Raw genomic sequence first — 11,222 nt, forward strand, 5'->3', positions numbered from 1 at the left:
CGCCTGGCGCTGCCGGGGCTCCAACCTGCCGAGCTCGGGGTCTGCGGGCCGGAGCTTTCCCCGCTGCCCCAGGCGCACACACTCCCAGCTACCAGCAAACTCCATGGAAAGGACCAAACATACCTTCCAGGTGCCCACCCACCGGCGGCGGCCCAGAACCGCGCTCCCGGGGCGCTCAGGGCTGCAGGAGCCCCCAGCGAGAAGAGACGCACCACCTGAGGCTCCAGCGCCGACCCGCCGGCGCCCAGCACCACGCCAGGCGTCCGGAGGCAGCGCTGTGAGAAGAGGTGTGGGTTTGTTTCAAGCAAAGCATGAAGGGTCTGAAGAAGTCAGTCGTCCCACCGATGGATTTCTTTTATATGCAATTTACTCATTAAAAAGAAAACATTCTGGACATGTTTTTTACAGTGAACAATTATATATACACACATATAAACAGTTTGATATAAAACACAATATCTACAATCTACGTACATTTAATTAATCCGCTACTTCTAATTAATCTGTGATTATTTTTAGTCACCAATGAGTCAGTTTCTCTCCTTGAATTGGACAGTACTATCCTAACACCTTAGTCAAACAGGTATTAAGTGATAGTACAAAACATGCATTTAAGAATATCAACTATTATCTCTGACAAAAAGCACGCACACATCCTAGAGCTCTGAGCCACTTTTGAATTTAAAGCAGCAGTATAAGAATGTCATATAAAAGTCAAGAATGTTTCCTTTTAAAATAGTCCAAGACTGCCTTAAATAATAGCCCCTTTCCAAGTCAGACCTCCACATTTAGGGTGCTCTATGCTTTTCCATTAAGGGAGATGAAGATACAGCTTATAGAAAAGTTATTCAAGAAGATTCTATTAAAATCTTTAAAGTTATAACTTAAAAATTTAACAAAAAAGTTCAAAATTACTTTTCATAAATAGAAAAACACAATTTACTTTTTTAAAAAAGGGGGTGAATTTAATCAGTGAAGAGTCCCTTTATCATACAACCTAAAATCAATATATAAACTATTTCTTAAGTAGAAATTAAGGTTTCAATGTGAGTTTGTTATGTAAGCAGTGCACCAAATGTTTGGTTTCTGGAATACCAGAAAATTAATTCCATTTCTCATATAGTTTTCCAGTTCGCCTTATGGAAATTTTCGGTAGCAAGTATTCCCAGCTCCAATTTTCTGAACATGCCAATGTCAGTGGTCATCATCCAGCATTAAAATAGCCTTTATCGCCCTCAATGTCCACTTCCTGATCAGAATCCTCTGAAATCTCTGATTCAAGGTCTTCCTGAGAGGCAGGGGAAGGCGAACATTGAGAGCTATCCAAAGCACCTTTATTCTGTTCACTGGGCACGTCTGGCCTCTGCTCACAGGGATCGTCCAAACTTTCCAGTTCTTCCTTTTTATTGCTTTGAGGGTTCTCCTGATTGGAGGATGAAAATGAAGATGGATAGGATCATGAAATATGGAAAGGATGAGACAGAAATCAAAATGTCTTCTCAGCATTTTTTTGATTTTTAATTTTATCAACTTCTTTCAACTATAATCTTTTTATCCAGAAAATACATACTTCTTTCTCACTTTGGAAGAAGTTCTTGTTATATCAGAGAAAAACTATACTCTTGCCAAGTTAGAACAACCAATCACAAATATAACTGTAAACGTATTATGTCAAATGAACACTTAACTCCAGCCCAAATCTATGATCTCAAGATTCTTAAAAGTTTAGGGGGAAAAAGAAATCAGATCACTGCAGATACTCATATCTTCATTCTTCAAATATTTAAATCTTGCCAATTAACAGGGCCTTGTAGACATTTTAAAAATGTGAATATTAAATAGTAACGATAAAGTTTCAGAATTATTAGATTGAATCCTTTTTCATCCATTTTCTGGAATAAGTTTATAAACACATAAACCCATAAATATGGGTAGCAGGTTACAAAATTATGGCAAAGAAATAGAGAACTGGAAGAATGTTACCAACTGAAAAGGGAAACAACTACAACTTACTTAAAATCTAGGGGAAATTTCTGGAAAACATTCCCATATTATATAGGAACCACTACTTTAAAAGTCCCTGGTAAACTGCAGTAATGTTTTGACCAAGAACTAAATGGGTTAGTGAATTTTTAATCATATGTTTGTCTAAAATGGACAAAAACACTATATAGAAATATTGTGATATACTGCTAAGGTTTCTTTTTTAAAGCACTATAGTATAATAGATTCTCCAGGCTTGCAACTATGTAACAAGTATGTGCACAAGGTCAGCAATTGAGAGGGAACCTGAAAATTTTTAAGTCGTGTCAGAATAATGAAATCATGGGAATTTTATTTCCTACTTCAAAATGTTCTTTATGACACCATCTTGCTTTTAATGAACAAGGTTTACAATCACTAAATTTAAAAATACAAATAAAAAAATGCACACTGCTCTCAATTTCCCCACTCATATTGTTTCAAAAATATTTTATTTACTATAAACTGTACATATACTGGCAAATGAACAATTCATCAATTGTCAGATAAATTTGGAGAAGATATCCAGATTAGGACATCAAAAACAATCTTTAGCTTTAAGTCAATAGAGTGTCTTTTAAAACTGAATTAGCCTTTACTTTGTATCACATATTGCGTAACAAGGTCATTGGAAGAAAGACTGTTAGAAAGTTTAAGCTACTTTCCAAACAGGCTTGGATATTCCCTTACATGTTTTTATATTCATTTTAAGAGCATGCATTAGATGGAAAATAATTGTTAAACTCTTTGATATTTAATTCTTCTAAAAAACAGTGCAAACAAGACTTAAAGGTGTTTATTTCCTTATATTTACCCTTGAGCTCTGCCTGGTTTTATTATGGCTGTGTAAATAAAAGAAACAATTTTCTCCCAAAGATAACTGCTTAAGTCATTTACTGTCAATTACTTTATCTTTCCTGCGTTAATTAGATAAACAACATATGGGGTTTATAAAACAATTAGCCAGGAGTTTTACTAGCCAGTGTGTGAAAACCCAAGCATAATTGATATAGGAACTGCATTAGGTGCTTTTAGCATTACTGCCACCTGAGCAACTCATCCTGAATTTCAGCAGAACTATTTGCCTTTTTAATCAAGGTGAAGAGGTTAAATAGTCTCTCAAATGACTTTTGCATACAACCTATAACAGGCCTCGCACTGAGATAACATGATAAAAATATTTATTTCCATAGAAACAGTGGATACTGTGGATTTATTTCCATGTGGATACCTGTTTTAGTCTTCGCCATTTAGCGCGACGATTCTGAAACCAGGTTTTGACCTACAGGAAAAAAAGAAAGAAAACTTGCCACCAGCCCAGAATCTCGAGGGAACTAGAGAGGAAGGGCGAAGCAGACCCCGGGGAACTAGGGAGGAGGGGCGAAGCAGATCCCGGGCGGTCGAGCAGACCAGCGCTCCAGGAGTTGGACAGCGCGGTGCGACCAAGCCAAAGTGTTCGGTGGCTCCACGTCTTTCTTCAGCTCTGAGACCCCCGCCCCAGGAGCCAGCCCCATGCCGTCGGCGCGCTCACCTGTCTCTCGCTAAGTTGTAGCATCTTGGCCAGACGCTTCCTCTCCGGCGGGGAGAGGTATTTCTGGGTCTCGAACTTCTTCTCCAGCTCTATAGTCTGATCGTTGGAGAACCTCACCTGGCCGCCTTTCCTTTTATGCAGAGGCCTCTGCAAGAACGGGCTCCAGAGCAGGGGTTTGCCTGCGGCAAGAGCGGTGATCAGTGATGGCTCCGGAGCAGCCTGGCCGACCCTAGACCTACCTGGCTCTAGGGATGACAAAGGGGATAGGGGACGCAAGAGGACCCTCAACCGGGCACGTTCATATACATCCACCGACACAAATACCCAACACACTGCCACCAATACACATACATGCCCAGACACAGAAACACCCAAACTCACTCACTTACACTGCATATGCATAGACCACACACACACACACACCCATCACACCCACAACTAGATACCAACACACAAATTTTTGATCACCAAAAGAACACCTATTATGGGTTGAGCTTAAAATACCATGACCGTCTTTAACCAGTCGTTCTCGAATTTATCCACAATTTTTTGCAACTCTAGGTCATCTCCCACGGTGAACCGCACTTTCCAAATACCGCGAATGTGTGTATGTCGGGGAGGAGCCGGGCTGTTACACTGCCAAGGTGTTTGGAGCCTCTGGCCGGCGGCCGGAACTGGACCGGGGATCCACGATCCAGGCTACGCGGGAAGCCCTTGAGCCCCGGCTCTGGCGTTAGGCCGCGCGTGGAGCTTCCAATCCTGGCTCCAGGGCGCCGCGGCCTCCTCTGATTTCACACCCGGCGCGCGGGGGCGGCCAGTTAAAGCCACCCCGTGGGCTATGGCAACATTTCCGTCAATGTGTTTCCTGTTGGTCTATCTCGAAAAACCCTTTGCTTCCTCCTGCGCAGTCCCAGCAGTAACCCAAGGAAACCCAGAGCGCGCTCAGTGAAAACGTTCGCCCTTAGGCTCGGCCCGGCTGAGGGTCCTCCTCCAGCCCCAGCAAGCCAACAGGGTCACGCCAGGGCCGCAGCACCAAGCCCAACGCTGGAATCAAAACTACAATATAACTTCTTTAAAAAAAATAACTAAAATATAATCCACACCCTCAATCTAAGAATGAGAAAGGAAGGTGGAAGACTGAGCCAGAGGCAAACCATCATGATATTAAAATGTCAATTAATTAAAATAGTATTGTCTTCAGGGTTGCTACAAAAGCTGCCAATAACAAAGAGTAGATTTAAAACCCTGGTGGCCCAATGCAAGAAGCCCCCATTTCCTTATTTACCCCGGGGCTTCAGATGCCGGAGGCGCCAAGGGCCACCCGGAGCGCGGATCAAGGGTGCCTCACGTCTTAGGCCGCACACTGGGGGGAGTAGGGGTTGCGGGGTGTCAAACCCAGCAAATTCTGTACGTCCAATATCCGCGCTGCCCTTCCTACTCCAAATACCTGTCCGACAGTCCGTCGGTCCGTGGGTCTAGAGGCCTGCGCCTAAACGCTCTGAAAGCTGGCATTGTTTTTTCATGTTTTTTTTTTCGAGATTTTGCTTACGTCAGGCTTCAGACTAGTGCAAAACAGCCTCAAAAAAAAAAAAAAAAAAAAGGAAGCAACTGGTTATTTTAGCTGCCATAAAGTCACATCCCACACAGAGGAAATGAACAATATCAGAAAAACGGATCCCGGCTATCAGAAGTCGAGTGTTTCCTGAATATGTCTGTATTGAGGATGTCGATAAAATAATCAGCAGCGTGCACTACTCCGGGGGAAGGGTCTGCTTCACGCAGCCAGGAAAACACTTAACAGCTTCTGAAACCAGATTTACTCCTATCGAGAACTCAAGATTTCCTGTATGAACGGAAAGGGTCAGGCTCTTGCACTACACATGCTTGTTGAACCAGGTCCAGCCCCGTAACCACCCGGGCCCCGCAGCTCTCCTAGCCCTCCAGGGGCCAGCCCGGGGCGCCTTGGCACTCCCTTCCTTGTCCCTCCAGCTAAGGGGACCTCACCCAGGGCGACACGCGCGCCCCAGGACTGCCTTCCATAGCCAGCCCCAGCGGCAGCGCCCGAGGTCTCGCGCCGGCCCTGGAGCCCCGACGACTGCAAGGTGCAGGAAAACCAATCTGAGTCATGGTGCGGTCAGCCCAGCCGCGCGCTGCCGGGGCCCGCGTCTCCTGTGCCCGCGCGCGCTCGAGAACCGCTTTTCAATCGCTTTTCCCACAACTTTCTATTACCTCCCTCTCCGCCCCCGCCGCCTCCTGGGCGCTGCCACCTGCCGGGTGGCGCCTTCCTCGCCGCTGCCTCGGCTCGGCCCCGCCATGACCCCGGCCGCCTTACCCAGAGGGTCGTGGCGGAGCAGGGCGTGTGTGTAGTCGTTCACCGTCCGCGGGAAGGGGTACAGAGGGCCCCCGAAGCCGCCGGGTCCATAGGCTGCGGCCAGAGCGGCGGCGGAGTGGTGCGAGAAGGCGGGGTGGATCGGCGTGGGTTCGTACACCGGGGTCCGGTAGGAGGACACGAGGCTGGTGAAGGAAGAGTTGGGGGACGGCAGCGTGGGGGTAGGGGTGGGCGCGGCTGGCCCGCGGCCCAGGATGTCCTCGATGTAGAACGGCGTCGGGTGCGCGGGCTGCAGCAGCGGCGTGGGCGCGTACAGCGGCACCCCCACGGCGCCCGCCGCCGGGCCGGGGTGCGGATACTGCATGGCTCCGCTGCGCTCCGGCCCCTCTGAGAGCTGCCGGTCGGCTCTCCGGCGCTACATTTATCCGCGCTCCGCGCTCCCGGCGATAGGCTTTGCGGCCCGCGGGGTGGGGCCGCGCTCTCTGGCCCCTTCCTGCCGCCGGGCCCTGCGGCCAATGGCGCGGAGCCCCGGGAGCCGCCTCCCGCCCCCACCTTTGGCCCGCCCCCGCCGGCCGAGCTCCCCGCCTCCCTGACGCGCTAGCTCCCTGCCGCCTAGGACCCTGCGTCCCGGTGCCCAGCTGACGCCGTCGGTCGGGGCTCCCGGCACCCTGGCCCGGACGCCCTCGTAGGAAGCCCAGGGCGCGCTCGTCGGGGGAGATGAGAAGAAAGCAGCTGCCGGGAACACGAACTCAAGCAGTCCTAGCTCCAGCCGAGAGGCATTTCTGCCGAAACTCGGGGTCACTGATCCAGGACGCGGCCCACAGTGGCGGCAGCCGGTCCTAAGCGAGGGATAGCTGGACTCGACCTGGCAGCCATAGAGGCCACTGGCAGGGCCGCACCTCCCTGGTCGGCGCGCTCCCGAAGTAAAGGTGGCACTGACTGTTGCCCCGGGCGCCTCTGGAGTTAGTAGAGGGAGGGAGTGCCTTGGGGTCCTGGGGCAGCTCCAAGCAGAGAGATCCACGGTCCTTAGCTGCGTTCCAGTGGGGTAAGGACGACTAGGCTTGAGGTGCTCGGGACTGTTAGCCGCTCCAGCCCGATTCATCTGTGAGCCCCCGGATTTAGCCACTTCCCTGGGGACGCTGGCAGAAAGAAGCCTCTTCGGGCAGGAATCAAGGGAAGGCCTGGGTCCTATGGCTCCAGGCAGAAGCTGTCCAGTCTTCTCCGACCCAATGGGGGCGGCTGCATGTCTCCTGTCCCCGGGTCCTAGGGGTCGCAGCTGTGCGCAGCCCGCTTTCCCGTTATGCACGTGTTTTCTATTGAAGCTGTGACGCTACCCCGTGTGGCCTCGCCTCTGTGCAGCTCCGCTCGCCTGCGGGGCAAGGGGGCATTTTCTTGATTGACGCCCTCCTGCGGTCGTCACACCTCGCGGTGAGCGGTTTCAGCTAAGGTCCTCCATTAATTGTGGAAATGAAAAGACTTCCAAGCTTTTTCTATTGAGATTTTTTAAATTTACATGTTGGAACCATTTCTCCGACTGCAGCAGGACCACATTAAGAAGGAGAGTAGACTCCCAGCCAGATGGCCTGAGTTCGAGTTGCACTTTGCACATTTTTGTTGAGCAACTACTGTGTGCCAGCTTTGAACAAGACAGATGTAGTTCCTGTCCTCCCCGAGACAGGAAATAAATTTTAATACAGTGCCTTATGTGTGTGCTAGGAAGGAAGAGTACATAATGATCTGAAACCTTATAACAAGGGAACATCACCTAGTAGGAAAAGGGGGCTTGTTAAGAAAAGGAAAGCCCAAGGAAGTGAGATTTGAAAAACGAGTTGTCAAAGAGCCTAAAGAGGGACGCATATTACAAGTCCAGGGAATAGCATGTGAGTGTTTCTAGTACAACTTTGGTCAAGTCCCTTCCTGAGCTTTACTCATCTGAAACATTTAAGACTCAGCCTAAAGTTTCCTAATCTTTCTGGGGTGGAGTCATAGGCATCTTTCAGAATCTGAGGACAGACAACAGCTACAAGCACAGACAAACAGTGAGTGTAACATGCTATCATTGGAGTTAACATGTTGGGAGAGGGTATAAACATTTATCTATGCCTGTGCTCTATTATATAAACTATCTCTGGAAGGATATGGAGAAAACTAATAACATTGACTGTCTATGAAGAGAGAGAGGTGGAGTTGGAGGGAGAATGTACTCTATACTTTGTATTTGGAGAATTGAGCCATGTGGATGTGTGACCTATTCACAGTAAAAGCAGGTTCTTGAAGAAGTGGCTGATTCTAGGTTTGTGGCAGGAAAAACCCAAGAAGCACCTTATGCCAGAAACCATGGGAAGAAAACAGGAACTGCTTTGAAGGGTTGTCCATTGGCCAAATTTGGGGTGATTTAAGCATCAAAAACACATTATGGATTATAACCTATTGACTATAACAGCTCATACTATTTCTATCCATGGTGATATTCGGTGGAGAAAGGGATGGTGGATGGTAAAGCTGGAAGAATGCCAGCTAACAAATGTAGAAAGATTGATAAAAATCAGAAAATGTAATAATTCATTCAAGAAAGAATCAGCATTGAACTCCTAAACCGCTGAGTGAAACATTGTTGAGGATAAGGATTTTCACAAGATCTCATAGCATCACCCCAATTGATTAGATTCTGGATTTAAAAAGAAAACCTACAAAAGACATTTGGGGAGATAATAAGCAAGAACTGAATATAAATTGTATGTTAGATGACATTATTGTATTAGTAGTGATTAGTATTATGGGTAAATGTTTTTATTCTTAGGTGCAGGCAAACATATTTAGGGGTGAAAGTTCATGATATCTGTAACTTACTTTCAAATAGTTATATATATATATATATATATATGGAAATAAACCAAATTAGAAAATTAACTTATTAGTGAATTTAAATGAAGAATATACAGATGTTCATTGTTTCAGCTTCTCTGTAGATTGTAAATTTTTTAATATAAAGGCTTAAAAGTAAGTATGATTATATGTTTTAAAATGAAAGCATTGTCTCGTTTCTTAAGATAAAAATTATTTATTAAGTCTGCGTACAAATTCACGTGGTGCATTGCCCCTGGGAACCATCAGTGGAGGGCTGTTTGCAAATCATTGGTCCCTCTGTGATCTGGTCCGATATGCCCACTCCACCAATCATAATTCTCATCACATGGCCTGATGGAGAATTTAGACAGTTACTGGGAGATTGCAAGTAAATTGTGCTCCTCCATGTATCAAAGATAAACACAGGATTTGGAAACAAAGAAAAGACAGTTATTGTCACCTAAAGCTCAAAAATACCTTCAAAAGTTATGTTTGGGTCTTTGATGATTTGGACCTCAGTGAACTAGGCAGGTAACTTATCATTATTTTTCTCACAAAATGTTTCTCCCTCATCTTTGTTTTTCTGCCTCTTTCTCACCTAGCGAGTAATTGAGATGATTACAATTCATTATAGCCTTTACTAGCCAGCCTTCATTCTCTATCTTCAAAAGTAGTATGGGTTTATAGTTGAGTCTGTGCATGACTTAGCCAAAAAAAAAGATCTAAGTCTACAAAGCTCTCAAAAACGAATATTAAATGCTAGGGAAATAATTACTAATATAGGAAAAGGAAGCATCATCCCTTTCTGTGATTTAGCCACAGAAGCTATGAGGTAGATGGATATCTTAAAAGGCAGTGGTATAACATTCCAAGTCAGCTACATAATCCTCACCAGCAAATTGTGGCACTTAATTCTTTTAAGCTATATAACACTACCTCTTCTAAATCCAATCGTCAGATCCATGTTCATTTTGCTATAGGTAAAAAAATATTACAACCACATTTGTGAATGTCACATTTATTGAACTACATAATTTTTAATATCACTCGTGTAGGTTTTATAGTTTGTTTTATTGTTTTAAAAGTCATTTGGGGCTCTCAAGGAACAAGATTTTTCCAAAGTTGTCCTTATAATTTTTTTCACACAGTCAGAACTAATAAAACAAAACTGTTGTAGCTATTTAATTCAAAATCTCTTGGAGTTTCAATATTTTTTCTCTGCTGGATACTAAAACCAATAAAGCTACATGAGATTTTAATTATATTCTGAATTAAACAAGACTCTCTCCAAAATTTGGCACCATTTATTTTAGTCACTGCTATTGTGTAAGAGACCAAACTTTGTAAGAAGAGAGGGTAGTTCTCACCTCTAATTTATCTAGTAGAAACAGGTAAAATTTTTGCAACTTATTTTCAATAATTAAATATACACAGAGGAAAAACTTCAAATTAGGAATAGTTTGAAAGCATCAATGGTTTGTATTGTAACAATTTCGTTCTATTTTTACCTACAAAAAAGTTTTATTATCTTCAGCTGTTGAAATGACTACATCATTTAATCACATATCAAATCATTGTAATATATTTTATTTAAAATTGGACAAAATCTAAATAGGGTTATCGGGTTTACTAATTTACAAAATGCTGGTATGATCGAATAGAAATGTCTTGTCTGTGTCCTGAGTGGGATCAGAGCTCTGGAACACATGGGCAGTGGCTTCAGTGATGTCCACATTTTACATACTACAATGTACCTTAACAGAATGCAGGTGAATTGTACTGACCATGGAGCTTTAGGTGGAGCTTATGATATTTATTTGCTCAATTAATATAATGATGAAGAACTCAATAATAAAAAGACGAAGAACCCAATTTTTTAAATGGGCAAAAGACCTGCATAGACATTTCTCCAAAGAAGGTACACAAATGGCCAATAAGCATGTGAAAAATGTTCAGTATCATTAGTCATCAAATCAAGCCACAGTAACGTACCACTTCATACCCCCAGGATAGCTATAATAGTTTAAAAAAATAAAACAACAGAAAATAACAAATGTTGATAAGAATGTGGAGATTTAGAGACCTCATACATTGCTATGGCAATGTAAAATGAAGCAGCTGCTTTAGAAAACAATCTGGCAGCTCCTGAAAGGGTTAAACATAGAATTACCAGAGATGAAAATATATGTCCACACAAAAACTTGTACACAAATGTTCATAGCAGAATTATTCATAATAACCAAGAAATGGAAACAACCCAAATGTCCATCAACTGACAAATGGATAAGTAAAATGTGGTACATCCAAGCAATGGAATATTATTTGGTAGTAAGAAATAAAGTACCAATACATGCTACAACATGAATTAACTTTGAAAACGTTTTGCTAAGTGAAAGAAGGGAGACACAATAGACCACATATTAGATGAATGCATTTATGTGAAATTTCCACAATAGGCAAATCTATAGAGACAGAAAGTAGATTAGTTGTTGG

At 44.2% G+C, this 11,222-nt stretch overlaps 1 protein-coding gene across 1 annotated transcript; it reads right to left on the reverse strand.

Annotated features, from left to right (window-relative positions):
• Window positions 1-325: 325 nt before the first annotated feature.
• HHEX (hematopoietically expressed homeobox) lies at window positions 326-6,387 on the reverse strand. Its single transcript, XM_033131326.1, has 4 exons — window positions 5,886-6,387; window positions 3,554-3,732; window positions 3,254-3,304; window positions 326-1,423 (listed from the first exon to the last, which is right to left on the reverse strand). The coding sequence occupies exons 1-4, from the start codon at window positions 6,244-6,246 to the stop codon at window positions 1,205-1,207; spliced, it is 810 nt and encodes a 269-aa protein (XP_032987217.1). The 5' UTR covers window positions 6,247-6,387; the 3' UTR covers window positions 326-1,204.
• Window positions 6,388-11,222: the final 4,835 nt, after the last annotated feature.

Source organism: Rhinolophus ferrumequinum, chromosome 16 (genome assembly GCF_004115265.2).
Source record: "Rhinolophus ferrumequinum isolate MPI-CBG mRhiFer1 chromosome 16, mRhiFer1_v1.p, whole genome shotgun sequence".
In the NCBI taxonomy this organism is placed as follows: Eukaryota; Metazoa; Chordata; class Mammalia; order Chiroptera; family Rhinolophidae; genus Rhinolophus; species Rhinolophus ferrumequinum.